We start from the raw sequence: 18,163 nt of genomic DNA on the forward strand, positions 1-18,163 counted from the left end.
GTATATAAAAGCACTACTGTAATGACTGGTACTTACTAACTGTGCAACCCATGTTAATTCCTTTCCCTGTGATATGTTCCTTCCCCTCTTAAGAAAACATTTCAGTTGTCTGATGATGGTGCAGGTCTCTAGACCATCCCTTTCCCTCCAGAGTTGGGCTCATGGACCATTTGAATCTTAAGATCCTGGGGCCTCGTTCTTATCTGAAAAATGCAGCTGCATCACCATCAGTAGGGGGTCTTACATTTGAAAGCCACATCAGACCTGAAGCAGGTGTTTGGCTTTGGTGGATCTTAGGAAATATTTCCAGTACCTTATTTCTGAGGTCTAGATGCAAGAATCAATGTATCCTTTTGGAGTAAATCTGCCTCTCTTTCTGGGAAGGCTTGAGAAGCTCAGATTCTCAGAAAAGGAGGGAAAGGCGCAACATGAAGTTACATGGCTTTATCTCACGAGTACCAGACTTCTGAAGTGTTCAATGAAAAGCAAAAATGCCACCATAACAATCAAGGCCAGATGAAATTCCTCATCTCAATAAGTTGATGAAGTGTTAAAATTCCCCTGGATTCAGTTATTACTAGAAGATTATTGATTAAATGCACAGCCAGTTGAAACTCGAGACCTTTATGCACAGCCAGATCCCGCACCTTGGGTTTAGTTTAGTTAGAACCTGGAGATGTGGAAAATGAGGACTAGCTACCAGGCCAGCAGGTTTCTCCCCTAGTTACTCCTCTATCCAGGAGGCCCCAGGCCTTAGCCAGTAGGGAGTTGAACCACCTTTTTAGTTCTTCCCAGAACCACATCCTCTGAGGCTAACAGCTTTCATGACACCTTCAATTCCTGCCAGCGGTGAGTGGGTCATTTCTGGGAATGCTGCTTTGGGGGTGGCTCTCAGGATCCCTAAGTGGCACCCACTTGGTGTCCACAGGAGGTATGGGTTTTATTGGCTGTGATGCCAAAGAGGTCCTTACCTGCAGGGACCAGCCTGAGTGGCAGCCAACCAAGCTTCCTTGGAATGTTTTCCAGTCCTGGAGAGAAAGGCTGCAGTTGAGTCTCCGTAACTCTACCCACTTCTGAGGTGCTTCTTTGTCTCAAGTGTTTCCTGTGCCTGGGACAGAGACCACACAGCCATTTCATAGATGTCACATGCTGTCAGGTGTGGCCCAGATAGTCACCTCAGCGTCCAAGATTTTATGAACTTGGCTTTCAGGAAGGCCACATGATGTACAGGTAATGAGCTTGGCCTCTAGAGCCAGACTTCTGCATTTGAATCCTGGCTTGGCTGCTTGCTAGGGCACATACCCTTCAAGAATATTTTCTTCTCCATACCTGTTTCCTCATCTGTAAAACGGGGATAATAATAGTACCTGCCTCAAAGCTGTTGTGAGGATAAAGTGCTTAGCACACAGTAAGCAGTTGGTAAGTGTTAATTGCTGTAATTACTATGTATTATGTGGGTAGGTTGGCCTGATGGTGATTTGCAAATTTAAGAAAGGGTTTCAAGCTTCTCCCTAAACAGCCATCCTTGATATTTTCTCCCTTTTCTTTCTTTTAAGTATCTACTCTTTTTATCTTTTCCTTTGCTCACCCACCAATCACCTGCCTGAGATGAAAGAATGTGCAGTTGGAATCAGAAACTAAGGGTTTTGGCCTAACCCTTACTGCCTTGTGAGCTTAAACAAGTCACTGAACTTCTGAGCAGAAGTGGAGAATTTGGGGTGACTTAGGGCTGCCAGGTATCTCGTAAAGCTGGAGTAACTGTGCATCCTGTTACCCTGGGATAATGAAACAGGGCACACATTGGGACTAGCTGGTGATTCTCAACTGGAAGCTAAGACTTACCTGATTCTATCTGTGAATCAAAGAGCAGGTGATTTTTACCTTTTCTCCCTCCTTCCCTCCCTTACAGGAAGATGTGTAGTAGGAAAAGCACCCGAGTAGGAATCAGGAGACTTGGGTTCTATTAAGTGAGGTACTTACTATGTGTACAGTACCCAGCACAGAGTAAGAGCCAAAAGGATCGAATTTCTGTACTGCTTGATTCCACTGTATTGGGCAGCCCAGGGGGTTCATTCCCATTGTACTCAAAATGCCCCTGTGTTACTGGAGATGTGTAGTGAGCAGGGCTGTACTATTTTATACAGTAGTCCTGGCTTGACCTACCCCATTCCCTGGTGACCTCTGTTTCTCAGCTTCCAGTGTGTAAAATTAAAATAAGGAGCTAAAGTAAGCTACTAAATGTACTTTAGGTTTCTTAGAGCTTAAACATAATACAAAGGCATATACTTAGATACACACTTTCTCCTATCACCAGGTTCATTTTCGTCATAGTACTTGATGCTGCCTTTTCAGATTTTGCTTGTCTTTTTTTTTTTTTTTTTGGTTTTTTTTTTTTTTTTTTTTTTTTTTACATATTCGTTGTTTCCAATACCCACCCCTTGCTGCTTGACCCCACTTCCAGAGCCCCAGAAAGTAAGCTGCGTGAATTAGAGACCTTATCTGTGTGTTGGTCATTGGTGCTAGAAACATTTTAGGTGCTTAATAAATACACACATATGCACACGGGCATGTATAACTCTGCATGTAATGTAGCCACTTAATTTGTCTACAAACACTTAGATAGTTGGTTGATTATTCTTCCCCTTACCTACTCCCCACAAGAAAATATATACCACATTTTATTAGGAAATTAAATGAACGGAATTAAGAATGGTTATACTGGCTGTCTTAAAACTTAACCAAAGTAGCAGTGCCGGAGTTCTCACTTTGTGCATGCACATAGTGTCAAGGGGCAGTAGCTTGTGAAATCAGAGGAAGCCCGCAGATTTTTGGGCTGAGGACTCTTGACCATGATGATGATGTGCCACATATCTGCAGTGTAAGTTGGAATCCACTTTTTCTGTTTATATACGTAATGGAGATGGTTGGCAGGAAGCAAACCATAACCCTTGGAATTCTGCTCACACATGCTATTGAAATTTCATATTACTTTTATTATTTGGCCACAAAAATGGACATAATCCTTGTTGGCTTTAACACACCTACTAGTACTGCTTTCGCTATCCATCTTGCAAAATGTAAGACAAGGCCAGGCTTAAATTAAAATCCTCGGCTTCTTATCTCTTTCCCACAGGAAAGCAAATCTGTGTTGAAAACCGTAAAATTAAGAGGAGAGCAAGGATAGCATAATTTAGCAAAAATTCATGGCACCAGATTCTGAGCTATATGACTGGAGGGATAGGTCAGACATTAAGAAGATGCTGCCTGCTAATGCAAGTTCCTTAAGGTGGTGCTCTGGAAAAAAAGAATATATCCAGAAGATTTCCACAGTGTTTACTCTTTATAAGTACCCTAAGAAAATATCTTTGTAGATTGTTTGGCAATTATGCTTATTTATGAGACTTTTAAAATGAAACTGAAAGCCATTATTCTAAAGTACATTTGAAATCTATTCATTTTAACATTAGGGTGTTGAGATTTGTGTTTCCATTTTAAAAAGAGTTTGTAATAACCTCTTCCTATCCTCACATCTACCCACCCCCACTTCTAGCATTCTAAATTCCATGTATTTAAGAAGCTTATTCTGTTATTTGGAAAACTGCATCATTAACACTTGAAAAGCATTAAAAGATTTGTTTAACCTTTTACACATTTATATGCATAGATGTTTGTGCTGAGGTGTGTAGAGAAAAATTGTGTGGCTTTGATAATGGCACTCTATTTAATATATGCCAAGAGCTATATGAGCTATGCAAGTTTTGCCATTAAAGAAGAGCTGATAATTATAAAATAGGGAAAATCTTGTATGGAAATTATATCATTTTCCAAAACGTGTGATTTTTTTTCGTTTGCTTTTTTTTTCCCCCTGTAAGTTTCTTTTGGTTGGAGGTTGTAATGATAGGGTATAGGAAGAATTACTAGGATAATTATTTCTAATTTTTCTGAGGGGAGTCCTCATTGGAGCCACATATTTTTATGCCTGATTTGTAAAAAATATTAAGTTCAAAATTAGTGTATGTCATAGGTAAAGCCACCATACACAAGTGTGTTTTGGGGGCCTTCTTAACCATTCAGATATGGACTTACATTTTAAGCACTTCACATTGTGCAGCTTTAGGCACTTGCTCAAATTTTTAAAAAATATGAATATTCGCTTCAGGAGAAAACTGATTTCACATGCATTTTAGTCAGTAATATAGTAAGATCTTACTAATTCAAACTAATTATGATGAAGACATGTCTGAACTAGTGAATTGAGCATAATGATGTGCTCAATTTCTCTTAAATTCATGTTACCCATTACTATAGTGTTTTTAAGTAGAGATTTTCCTGCAACTCTTTTAATTATTAGATTAGTTTAAAATCAGAAACAAACACCTTTAACAGGTATATAATTGTGTTGAGTCCCTTTTTCTTTGGTGAAGGGGTTATTGAGTCTCTTTAAAATGATCCCCCTAGAGAAGTTGTTAATGGGTATAAAAATACAGTTAGATAGAAGGAGTAAGTTGTAGTATGTACAGTAGAGAAATTGTAGCTAACAATAGATTATTTAATAGCTAGAAGGGAAGAATTTTAACGTTCACAACACAAAGGAAAGATAATGTTTGAGGTGATGGATATCCCAGTTATCCTAATTTGATCATTCTACCTTTTATACAGGTATCAGAATATCACATATACCACAAAATTTCTACAGCTATGCCATATCAATAAAAAATAAATAATAAATAAATAAGTGATTTTACTAATTAGGTTAAACCTACTTAAGTCTTCTTTGTATTTTTTAATTACTTAGTAAGCACTTTTGGGTTGGGGGGAAACAACCTTTGTAACCAAAGTAATCACAGGTTTCAAATTGATGAAGTCCAATTAGATAACTTGAATTAAAAAGTGTGACTGTTGACTTCCAAATTAAATAATAAAATGTTTGTAAACAAGTATAAAACATATAAAGTGTGTTAAAATATACAATTTTAACAATTAAAAATATTATTAAAGCAGTATTTCAGCTGGTCACGGTGGCTCATGCCTGTAATCCCAGCACTTTGGGAGGCCAAAGTGGGCAGATCACAAAGTCGGGAGTTCAAAACCAGCCTGGCCAACATAGTGAAACCCTGTCTTTACTAAAAATACAAAAAAAATTAGCTGAGTGTGGTGTCGGGTACTTGTAGTCCCAGCTACTTGGGAGGCTGAGGCAGGAGAATCACTTGAACCCAGAAGGTGGAGGTTGCAGTGAGCCAAGATCGCACCACTGCACTCCAGCCTGGACGACACAGTGAAACTCCATCTCAAAAAAAAAAAAAAAAAGGCAGTGTTTCATATTATGCAGTTCAACTCAAGATTGGGAATTACTTTTTATCAATTAATATTTATGGAAACTAGAGAAGCAGAAGATGAACTGAGGAGGGCCAAAGCATAATGGCTAGTCATGTTTGATTGACAAAGCTATAAAACTTGAAAGAATGGTGTAACATGGTTCTTAAAGATGTACAACCATATAATTATGAACTCTATAAGCTGAGGGGATATCAGTATAGGAAATTTATATTTATTGGGTTTAAAAATTTATCCTTCGGGCCAGGCGCGGTGGCTCACGCTTGTAATCCCAGCACTTTGGGAGGCCGAGGCGGGCGGATCACGAGGTCAGGAGATCAAGACCACGGTGAAACCCCGTCTCTACTAAAAATACAAAAAAAATTAGCCGGGCGTGGTGGCGGGCGCCTGTAGTCCCAGCTACTCGGAGAGGCTGAGGCAGGAGAATGGCGTGAACCCAGGAGGCGGAGCTTGCAGTGAGCCGAGATCGCGCCACTGCACTCCAGCCTGGGCGACAGAGCGAGACTCCGTCTCAAAAAAAAAAAAAAAAAAAAAAAAAATGTATCCTTCGAATTGGCAATATTTATTCATTTATTTGCTCATTGGACAGTTTTTTACTTTTTGTGCCAGACATATGTAATGAATACAAATGTTGTAAAACATTCATAAATTTTGCTTGAATTCACTCTTTATTGACTTAACCTGAGGAAATAATCTAAAAGTGTAAATATATACGTACAGAAATTCATGCCATCTGGAAGAGTAGTGATCAACCTAAATCTCTGAAGAGGCACTGGTGAAATAACTGATAACTCATGAATATCAGTGACATATTCATATATTTGAGAAGTATTTACCATGGAAAAATTCAGAAAAATTCTAAAAGAGACATTTCCACTTGTCCAGGTCTGAAGGTGATTCTTGGGTTATGTCGATGACTGGTTACTGCTGCTGTGTGAGTTTTTTTCTTTGGGAGAAAAGACGAGCTGGGCATCCATATTAACTATTGACCTTGTGGTTACTTTGCAGTCAAATAAAGTGCCCGTGGTGCAGCCATCCCATGCGGTCCATCCTCTCACCCCCCTCATCACTTACAGTGACGAGCACTTTTCTCCAGGATCACACCCGTCACACATCCCATCAGATGTCAACTCCAAACAAGGTGAGAGTCCCTGTCTTTCCAGGCCTTTTTTTTTGCCAAATGAAGAGCCAAGCCTCGTCAGCCTGAGTGACCCTCCAGATGCCGGTGCTCCATGTCACTGGGTAGATCAGAATATGTTTTTACAAGACAAGAGTAATTCATTTGATAGCAATTCTTTGGAAACACGCAAGAATCTGTTACATTTATTATGCATTATTAAAAAGCAGAAGAAAAGCATAGCAGGGCCACTAGTGACAGCTCTGAAAATCTTTCATTCACAATGTAAACCAATAGATTGTGCAAATATACTAAAAATTCAGTACTCTACAATATTCATTTATTTCAGCATGTACAAGATGTTGATGCTGGTAATTTTAAAATAGGAATGGGGAAAGTAGGAGATTTTTACTTCAGATGTTATTCTTTTGAATCTCTTTTGGTTATTCCATTATATCCCTATGGTGCTTCATCTTTTGTTATTTACCAGCACTAGGTTACATATTCTAAATAGTCATTGATGTATAAAACCTCTATTTAAAGTCCAAGAATCATGAATCTTATTTTATGCCTCTGCATTAATATTTGCTTCTACTTTGTTTATAGAAAAAATATACAAGAGGTCTGAAAAATTAAAACATCCTGTTTCTGCCCGATGTGTATGGGTACAAGTTGGGAGTAGGACAGAGAGCTCTGGTGTACCAAGCCTTCTGGTCCCATCACTCAGGGCGAACCTCAAGGGTGGATTTGCTCTCAGGGTGGCTCGTTCCTCTTTGCATGCGCGTGCACACTTGGACTTCAACAGGGTCTTTGAAAGTTCAAAATAAAAGATTTAAAAAAATGTGAAGGCAGAGGACGTAAAGGGGTAAAATTTGCCACTGCCTACATTTTACCCTTTTGTCCATCCCTTTCTGGGACTTACAGTGGACAACAAAATTTAATGGCTGTGTGAAAAAGAGTGGCATAGAGGCTGGGTGTTCTTTCTACTACTGGTGAACACTTCTAGATTAAATACTTAAAGCTTTCATTTCCCTTCCTTGTTAAAACAGAATGCTTATTTGAAGACTTAGTTACTAGCGCAGCAGACTTGAGTAGAGTCTGAGTACTCTGACAAGGTGAGAGTCACTTATGCAGACATTTCTAGGTTTGCTTCTGTTTTTTTTTTTTTTTTTTTTTTTTTTTTTTTTTGAGACGGAGTCTCGCTCTGTCGCCCAGGCTGGAGTGCAGTGGCGCGATCTCGGCTCACTGCAAGCTCCGCCTCCCGGGTTCACGCCATTCTCCCGTCTCAGCCTCTCCGAGTAGCTGGGACTACAGGCGCCCGCCACCACGCCCGGCTAATTTTTTGTAGTTTTAGTAGAGACGGGGTTTCACCGTGGTCTCGATCTCCTGACCTCGTGATCCGCCCGCCTCGGCCTCCCAAAGTGCTGGGATTACAAGCGTGAGCCACCGCGCCCGGCCTTGCTTCTGTTTTTTATCCTCAGTCCTTTCTCCACCCTGCTTCCTTTAATCAAGAGCCTCCAAAAAATTAGGAATGTCCAAGAGTCAGGTCTATGGCTGTATAGTGAGAAAGGGAATTAAGATAGGGGTCTCAGGAAGCAGGCTGAGTTTGAGAGGGAGGACCAGTCTTGGTCGTGGTGAATTTGAAGTGTCTGTGAGATACCCAAGGGGAGACAGGAGATAGGCCACTGAAACGTGTGGGTCACAATCTCAGACCAGCATCCGAGCGGAGGTGCACATCTGGGAACCTATTTAGTTGTTAATTATTTCTTTATTTAACAATTAAATAGTGCTTACCCTGTCCTAGGTCCTGTATGAAACTCTTTGAAACATTAACTTTTTAAAAAGAATAAGAAATCAATCATAGTTCAGTAGTTTTCTGTCTCAAGAATAATAGAACAGTTCAACTTTTTAAAAGAGTTAAGTTTATAACTGGCTCTCAATTACGCTGATAGTTTCTCTTCTGTTTCCATTTCTTACTGCCACCCTACCTTGTTTTGCATAATTAAGTTATATCATTGCTTCTCAAACTTTTTTTTTTTTTTTTAAACTCTCCAAAACTACAGAGAAGGGACTAATGGTCATCACCAGAAGTTGTCTGCTTGCAGTTTCTTTGGTCTTTATTTTGTTCTGAAGATCGGTGTGATTTTTATATTCTGGTCCATACACTATTTGTGCTTGTTTTAATATAAAGATCCTGTTTTATCCCAGGCCTTGTGTTCCTTATCATCATGTACTTCTGGAGATACATAAACTCGAATTTGAAAAAAGCACTCACTTGGATGATACTGAGTTTGTGTCATTCCAGTTGGGCACTTTTGTTGCAAAGAAAATAAGCTTACTAGATCTCTTGCTTTTAATTCTTTTTCTCTCCTGCCTTTTGGGGTATATCATGAGCTCAGCTGGTTAGCGCATGATGGTACTGAGGCCAGAGCTGCTGGTTTCAAAGATCCTAATAGACTAGTTAGCTGTATCTTCCCCCAACCCCTCCACCTCAGCCAGAAAAAAGCAACCGAAGAATATCATATTCACACTTTAACCCTAGATAGAACTGTTCCGTAAATATAAAATGTTTGCCAGCAGAGCTCATTCTCATTTGTGGAAAAACAACTCCAGGTTAATTTCCTATTAGGGAGCACATTAGTTTTCGTGTGTGTGTGTGTGTCTGTGTGTGTGTGTGTGTGTGTGTGTGTGTGTAAGGGAAAGTACATTAATGCCAATTTTCTCATTATGTGTCTGGTAAAAATATCAAAAGGACAGTGCTTTTAGGAAATCCTAGGTTTATATGTCTGTTTTTATCTATGTGTTACCCATTTGATCCTTACAAATGACAACAAATACTTACACTTTTGCACCAGGCACTTTTCCATAGTACATATATTAATGCATTTATTCTTCACAACAATCCTATTCTTATTTTATAAAACAGTAGCAATTAAATAACTTCCTCAAAAATACATAGCTAGTGAGCAGTATATCCATATAGTCTGACTCCAGTATTAAAACCTATGTCTATAGAAGTTACCTATACAAGTTTAAAAATCTTAAAGGCTATGCTGCGTATATCCTCCAGCACATAATAAGTGTTCAATAAATACTAGTTGAATAAATGATGTGAAATGTGCTGGGCACAATGTGGTTCATGCCTGTAATGCCAGCTACTCAGGAGGCTGAAGCAAGGATCACTTGAGGCCGGGAGTTTGAGGCCAGCCTGGGCAACAGAGTGAGACCCCCTCAGCTCTAAAAAAATTAAATAAATAAAAAATAAACTTTAAAAAAATAATGTGAAATGTGTCTTTAGTGGCATAGTAGTTGGTGGAGAGACACACACTTCTGAGAATCTTTGGAAATAGGATTTTTAAAGGACAGTGACCTATTTAGAAAACCCAGATCCACTTTCTGCCTATATAATGACCTAAGCCACATCATGTATTTGCATATACATGCCAAATGGTTGATGATATTGACCTAGCATATGGAATGGGTCTGTTTTAACACTTCTGACTTCACTTGTTTGTTCAATTGGTCAGAAATATTAACTGAAAGCCTCCTCTGCAGAAAACCATGGTTAGATACGTAAATTGGTAAAATGTGATCATTTTCTCCAAGCAGTATATAAGCTCATGCAGGAAATCATTTGCACAGACTAACTATAAAACAAAATGAAGAGCATCCCAAGTACCACATTAAAAGTACAAATAAAAAAACTTGTAGATTCAAAGGAGAAAGATTTCTCAGAGCTGTAAGTTAGAGAAAATTGCCTATGAGAGGAACATTTGAAAGAAGAGTAGAATTTCTATAGCTACAGTCAAACGCCTAGCATAGGACCTGTCCTCTTGTTCCTTCCTTCTTCCTTCTAGCAGAAGAGTGACATCCAACTAGTTGGTATTTTTTGTTCTATTGAATCACTTCTGAACAGTATCACTACTGCTGTGTTCTAAACATGCTTAGAACATGGAGTAGCACGGAGAGTAAGAGTTTAAGCTTAAAGACATGTGACTGCAAGCAAGTTGCCTCTCCATGTCCCAGTGACAAAAGTTCAGGACAGAAAACAGATGCCTTAACAGTCACATGGTCCCTCTAGACCTCAATTTCCACAGCTGTGAAATAGAGGAATTAAAGTAGATAATTCAGGGCTGTGGTTCATGCCTGTAATCCCAGCACTTTGGGAGGACGAGGCGGGTGGGTCACCTGAGGTCAGGAGTTCAAGATCAGCCTGGCCAACATGGCGAAGCCCTGTCTCTACTAAAATATAAAAATTAGTCGGGCATGGTGGCACGCACCTATATTCCCGGCTACTCGGGAGGCTGAAGCAGGAGAATCACTTGAACCCAGGAGGCAGAGGTTGTGGTGAGCTGAAATTGCGCCACTGCACTCCAGCCTGGGTGACAGAGGGAGACTATCTCAAAAATAAAACAAAATAAAATAGATAATTCAGATAGTCTGTGACCGCTACGATTTTCAAGTTAATAGAATAAAACATTGAAATTTTCACTACGTTTCTAATGTTTTTCAGGGTTGGTCAAGTTGTATTGCTTTTATTTTATTTTGTTTACCCCCGTGACTGAGCAATCCCCTTACAGACCGTGAGATTTGTGGAGGTATCTGGATCTCAGAGTTAAGGGGAAAGCAAGTTGAAAAACCTCCTCAATGATTCTGATACGTTAAGAATCACTACTGCAAACTCCCCCACCCCCAAAAAATCCTAGGGTAAAAAATTCATGTTCTGCTGTAACCAAAAGAGTCAGTATTTCTAACAAAAACAATTTTTTTAAATAAAGGAGATTTGAGACCATTATTTTAAAAACAGCCAAACACGAGATGATTTAAGGTAAGCCCTCTGTTGAGAAATTAAAGAACTTTTTTCTTTCCCACCTACTTTCTGTAAGAATTGAGAAATAGTTTGTTCTAACTTCAAAGTTGAATTAACACCAGCTTTCAAGACAGCACTTCTTGTCATTCCCAATTTGAAGGCTTTCAATATCTTTAAGATACAAATGAAATTCCTAGGCACTTTAAATAGTAAAAAGCAGAATATTTAAGAAACATCTTCCATGTACTCATCTAATTCCACATATTATCCAGCATGTAATATTTACAATCACTAAACGTATAATCTGGGTGTTACACCTTGGAATATATGCTTGTATATGGAAGTGGTCTTTTAAAGCCATCATTAGCTATGTGAAGACACATCTGTGGCTTTTTTCTATTCTAAATCACTTTCTCCCAAACACATTGAATCTAAGTTTTTGTATTTTACATTTTATGCATTTGTCTTGTCATTTTTTTTCTTCTGTACCTAGGGTAAGGTATAAAGGGATGTCACTTGGGAGTGGGATTACATATAATCTTTAGGTGGTTTTCACAGTTACAGGGCAGTGTACTCCAGGGAGTGTGAGCTCAAGAAACAACTTGGTGACACTCTCATTTTCTGTGGAATTCAGCTAATCCAGAACAGCTTGACCTTGCAGCCCAGAGGACTCAACTTGATGAAGAGCTTAGACAGAGACCAAATGAATCATATCAAGTGTGACCATTATGGGGCTGAAGATGATTCCTAATTAATCTTTGATCCTCTGAGGTGTCACATTTCCCAAATCTATGTGTCCATAAGGGAACCAATGAAAATATGAAAATGGCAATTTACCTAATCCTTGAACACCATGGCAAGCCATCTACTTATGAAGGGCTGTCGTTTTCCATTCTACAAAAAAATCATTCTCATTCTATACAAAACAATTGTCTACCATTTTCTTAAATAATGTGAAACATTGAGGGCAAAACAAATAATTTAAAAGTCTATTTTGATGATTGTATTACTAGCAGCATCTTTACTCCTTTAGGAGTTCCTTAAGATAATACTGTCTGAAGGCCCAGTTTTCCCAGATGTTGAAATCTTGAGAAAAGCTAACAAATTGACTCCTGTTCCTTGGATCTGGTAAATAAATATTGTTTCATTCTGAACCTTAAGTATGAATGGTATAAAGCATGTAGTTGCATTTCTGGTTAAATATCCTGTGAATCCGTAAATGATACCTCTCTGTTCTGTTTAACAGGCATGTCCAGACATCCTCCAGCTCCTGATATCCCGACTTTTTATCCCTTGTCTCCGGGTGGTGTTGGACAGATCACCCCACCTCTTGGCTGGTAAGAACCTTGCTGCACCCTTCAGCCAGGCATTTGAACACATGTTCCTCCACTTTCCATTCATGGAAATTAGATTTATGAATGGTAACACTTGTGGAGTTGAAGAAATTTCACATCAACAAGCAAGGTGCTAACTTTATTCATTTCAATTTAAAAGATTAAAAAACATACAGACTTTGAAATGGATTGATCTGTTTGCTAATATGGGTAGAAAATGACAGTAGCATTTGCTTTGAAGCTTATAGTTTTATGGATTCCATTTGTGGCTTTGGGCATTTGCTGTGCCTGTACAAAGTTAGTGCTCAGTGTGGTTCTTATTTTCTAGGTTTTTTTTATGAACAACTTATATTTTTCAAAAATGAATGTAGACACATTGAATATCTACCTTTACTTGTAAGTGGGCAAGTGAAGTAAATGACAAAGATAACTAGAGAGAAATTCAACAATATAAGAGCATTTTTGTGATGTTAATGAAGTAAGCGTCCAATTTGAGTTCAGAGTAGAAAAAAAACATTTGGGGGCCTTTTTTCTGAATATAAACGCTAATGCTCTTTATTTTGTTGTTTATTTCTAAAAATATGCTTACTGCTGCCTTCAAAATCTTTTCAATTATGAAGGTGAAGGAAATATATTTTGGGAAGGAAGAATAACATAGTATAGCCTATTTTTATTATTTTATGATTAACCCACAGCATTTCCTCCTCCCACTCCCATACTCTGTCCACTCTTCCCTCTCCAATTCTCCCTCCATAAAAATAATTATCAACTCTAGCAATTGTTTCTCTCCTTTTTCCACTCGACTCTCTATGCCACAGCCCCCATGTCACTGTCCCCCATCTCCCTACCTGGACATCCTTGCATTATCCTTCGTCAGCTAGGAAGGGTCATCCTGCCATGGACAATCCAGCTTTCTCTCTTTTTCTCTCTCTCTATCCCTAGCATTACATCTCTTAGTAACTGCTTGAACTTAATTGATTATGCATACACTTTCAAACCTAGATCAATTATTCTGTCTGAACTTAGCGACTTAGGGGCAGTAGTCCTGTGCTGAATCGTACCACTGGCAGCTGGAAATAAAGTCTGTGTAAATGAAAAATGAGAGATGTAGAAAGAACAGAGGGAAAAATGGACTTCTCAGGGTGGAGAGAAAATAATTCCAGTGAATTAATCTTTCATTTCTTGACTTTAACGTGTATATGGGGGAAATGGTACAGTGTTTTTTAAAATGTTTATTTTTATATAAATATACAATTTTATTTTCTGTCTTCCCTTCCTGAAATTCTCAAAGATTCTGATAAGAAGTCACTCAGCTCCTCTGAAGGGAATATTTCACTATTCTCAGGGTTCTGTTATATTCAATAAACATTTAAGTGCTTACTTTGTTCAAAGCATTAATGGGGTTGGGAGAGGGGATGGGATAAAAGAGATGTAATTCATGGACCGTTTGTTTCAAAGTGGAGGGTGGGAGATTTCTTTCAAGGCAAATGACGCTTTGATTGGGTGGAGGGTGAGGAAGGGGAACAGTTACATATCTGAAAGAATCCTGGGGTCTGTAATACTTCCACAAGATTCTGTTTGAATATCTCCCTCTTCTCCCCTCATCCAACTCTTACTACTGGTTGGTAACTCGTGTTTTGTCATTGATGGGTTCCTTTCTTCTGTGACCTCAGGCAAGGTCAGCCTGTATATCCCATCACGGGTGGATTCAGGCAACCCTACCCATCCTCACTGTCAGTCGACACTTCCATGTCCAGGTAGGTGGAGGTGGAAACCGGGGTGCTCGAGGACAAGTTGCTCTTCTCGTGCTTGCATCCTGTGCGCCTCTGCTTGCCTTTTGGTTGGCTAGGAGGGTGCATACCTCAGCCATGTGTCTGTCTGTGCAGTGTGCCTGGCTCCCACACTAGGTGTCAGAGAGAGTCCCGGGTAGGAGCTCTGCGCTGTGCCCCGGCCGGACCAGCCACGCCATCGAGGGATGGACTCAGCCTCCCTGGAAAGCATTGCCTCCAAACGAATTCATGGCCACCTGACTGTGGGATGGGAACTGTCCGGAAAGCGGACATTACAAGAAGAGTTTGTTTGATTCAAAATATGCCGGGGGTTGGGTAAGGGAGGAGGATAAAACTGGTTTGGTCTCAGCTCTATAATTTGCTTCCTTTGTGGAAAGTTGTATCAGTTTGATGCAGCAGTGTTTGAAAATGCCCAGATAGTCTAGAGCCTTCCTGGACGGAGGCTGTCAGAAGAGACAGAACAGTGTAGACAGGCTGTCAGGCCATACAGGGTGTGTGTCCTAGTGTGTGAATCAGGCCCTGTGTGGACATGGTCGTGCCAGCGGAGCTCGGGAGGCCTGCTGCGCCGCACCGAGAAGCTGCTGTGTGTGATGCTTTTGCTTCTGGAGAGGATGGCTCTGTGCCCTGTGCTTGATGTACACACACATTTGGGGTGCATCATCTGTGTGTTCGATGTGGCTTTGTCAAGGGAGCTAGCATTATTGTGCTGGAAGTCAAACTGGTGGGTTATTAACTGGTTGTGAATATGTCTTTTTTATATGTGTATAGTATTCAAAGCTTCTGTGGTGAATTACAGTTTAAAAAAAATTTTTTTTCCATTGAGTTGTAAATGTAGCTGATTGTGGGAGGAGGTGGAATTAATATCCTTCCCCTTAAAACATATTTTTATATTTTTTAACATTGTAAGAACTATCTGATGATAGAATTCTCACAGGCAAATAACTAGCATCATGTATTTTTGCAAGTAATACATTTAGCAAAGCATCATTATTTAGTCAAATATTTGTATTTTTACCATGCTTCCTTCATATTATAAAATTTGTTTTTGAAAAATATATATCCTAGCAGAGTTCCTTTCAAGAAGAGGAAATTAATTGTATAGGCTGTGATGAAAGACCTGAGAATGTTGTTCTTGCTGAATTAAATGTTTACTTTAAAACAGTTTGAAAAGCAAAAATTTCTAAAACATATCCAAATTTATCTAGAGAGCTTATTGAAAGTACTGTCTTTATTTTATTTTTCTTGCATGGCAGTTTCCCTCCTTTGTGTTGGCTGGTGGTGGATATTTTAAGATTTTTTTTAATGCTGTCCAAGCATACTTGGGAAAAAGCCTTTGGCAAGTGTAGTTTGTTTTTTTTTTTTGTTTGTTTGTTTTTTTTTTTAACCTTGATGCAGAACTTTATCCTTCCTTTAAATTCTTCTCCTCATTTCTGTTATCAGTTTTCCATAAGATCAGATCTCTGAAACATTAGTGTATTTCTGCACAGAAAATCATTTTGGATGATGTTAATGGAAACCTTATTAAATGGGAGACTGATTCCTATCCGTTTTCTCAGTTGTTCCCTCCTAATATGGATGAAGAAGCCAATAATATGAGAAAATTCTCATTGTGATGGTTTGCTTAGGAATATAGGCAGAGATTTTAAAACATGATGTCTTTTGCTTTCATTTAGAAATCATTTAAAAAGCCAAGTCTTAAAGTGTTATATTTCCAATAATTACTTTTAGTGAAATTCCTATTTCAAAATTGCTTTGCAAGAAAAATGATTCTCTTTTTTTTTTTTTAATCCCATGGCCTACAGCCCTCCTAGGAAAAATGTCAGATTCTACTATTAGTTTGAAAAATCTACAGGGAATAATTATAAATATTTCCACCCGAATATAGAAAGAAAAAAATAATTATCAGCCCACTCTAATTTATAGTTAGTGCTTCTGTGCATAAAGATGTGTTTTTACTCTTAGCCTGTAGCAGTTAGTGGATTGCTTTGAAATTCCATCTAGTTTTTGCTGCAACAGCCAGTAGTACATTGTTTTCTTCTCTTTCCTCCTTTTAGGTTTTCCCATCATATGATTCCCGGTCCTCCTGGTCCCCACACAACTGGCATCCCTCATCCAGCTATTGTAACACCTCAGGTCAAACAGGAACATCCCCACACTGACAGTGACCTAATGCACGTGTAAGTATCCACCCGGGCTCTGCTGTGATTGCCTTAGGATACTGAAGATTTCTACACTGTTGCTCCTTTGCAACAGTGATCCTTCACCCCTTTCTGTTACTGTGAAACTCAGTGCACCTCTGCCTTGAAAGCTCTGTCCCTGAGGACATTAAGCAGCTTCATTCCTACTGTGCTGATTTTGATTCTGAGGTCGCAAAGGAGCACAGACCTTAAAAGATCATGGGAACCTCACCAAAATGGAAGAATCTTCAGAACATAGGCATTCAAGACTCTTGAGCTGTTTAGCCATTTACCACCGAATTTTCATTTGGTTCAGATTATTGGGGAGAACCTGTTCCTACCTGAGTGAAGTAGATTGGAGGGTTTAATGCACTTTCTTCTGGAAGTGCAGTTACCCTGGCTCCAAGCTTCAACAGCACAGAATTCAAGGGAAAGGAACAAATAAAGCCCAAGATTCCCTGTTGGGCCAGGGTTGTCTCAGACTGTGAGTGCAGACCTAAATTAATTTACTCTGAAGAGATGAGTAATTAGCTTCTTAATCTAGGTTTTGTGATGGGAGGGTGGGGATAGGAGGCAGCACGTGATGGTCCATAAAGCCCTTGCGAATGTACGCGAAGGCAACATGCATTTGTTTGGGGGAAAAGGTCTAAAGATTTATTAGCTTCTCGAAGTGGTCCTTAACCCCCTGCAAAAGTTAAGAACCTCTATTCCGTAAGAGGAATGATCACCTGTGCTGTGTGTTCAGCTTCTTCTGAGGGGACCAGAGAACTCAGCCTCAGAGCCCACCTGGAGCATCTTCACAATGCCAAGTCCATTTCTACTTCGTGTTCATAGTTCTATAATGACAGGTCCACTTTCTCAAACCAAAGGGTTTTATTCTCAGTCACTGAGTAGGTAGGAAGCCCTATTGGATGGGTTGTTTGCCTCTTAATGTTTCATCAAATGAGTCAAAAACTGCTCTTCCAAGTTGGTGGTGTTCTGGGGCGAAAGGGTTGTCCCCATCCTGAGTGCAGCCATGTGAGCAGGTGCTCTGCATTTCTTGTCCCCCATCCCTTCCTCATTCCTTCCACCCCTTCCCCTAACCACCACCACCACCTTTTAGGAAGCCTCAGCATGAACAGAGAAAGGAGCAGGAGCCAAAAAGACCTCACATTAAGAAGCCTCTGAATGCTTTTATGTTATACATGAAAGAAATGAGAGCGAATGTCGTTGCTGAGTGTACTCTAAAAGAAAGTGCAGCTATCAACCAGATTCTCGGCAGAAGGGTAAGTAGCGGAGTCATGTATAAATGTTCATGGTAGCCATGGAACTGCTTCATGAAAATCTGCCCCAATTTAATCACATATCCGGTGGTCATAGAATGTATTTGCACTTCAAGATATGATATGATGCATTTTAAACAATTTTGATAACTGTTTTTACTGTCATTCTTTTTTTTTTTTTTTTTTTTTGAGACAGCGTCTCACTCTGTTGCCCAAGCTGAACTGGAGTACGGTGGTATGATCATGGTTCACTGCAGCCTTGACCTCCTGGGTTCAGGTGATCCTCCCACCTCAACCTCCCGAATAGCAGGGACTATAGTCATTGTGCCACCATGCCTG

The 18,163-nt window shown here is 39.5% G+C and overlaps 1 protein-coding gene across 5 annotated transcripts in view; it reads left to right on the forward strand.

The window, feature by feature from the left end:
* Positions 1–18,163, forward strand: part of LEF1 (lymphoid enhancer binding factor 1) — a 121,383-nt gene that overhangs the window by 73,797 nt on the left and 29,423 nt on the right. For 3 of the 5 annotated variants that reach the window (XM_055296785.2, XM_055296784.2, XM_055296786.2), the window contains exons 4-7: positions 6,343–6,475; positions 12,508–12,598; positions 16,440–16,562; positions 17,665–17,827. In XM_055296785.2, the coding sequence (XP_055152760.1) occupies positions 6,343–6,475; positions 12,508–12,598; positions 16,440–16,562; positions 17,665–17,827 (510 nt within the window). Of the gene's footprint in view, positions 1–6,342; positions 6,476–12,507; positions 12,599–14,268; positions 14,353–16,439; positions 16,563–17,664; positions 17,828–18,163 lie in introns of all 5 variants that reach the window. The other 2 variants (XM_055296783.2, XM_055296782.2) reach the window with 1 other exon arrangement.

This window comes from Symphalangus syndactylus, chromosome 10, assembly GCF_028878055.3.
Source record: "Symphalangus syndactylus isolate Jambi chromosome 10, NHGRI_mSymSyn1-v2.1_pri, whole genome shotgun sequence".
Taxonomy (NCBI): Eukaryota; Metazoa; Chordata; class Mammalia; order Primates; family Hylobatidae; genus Symphalangus; species Symphalangus syndactylus.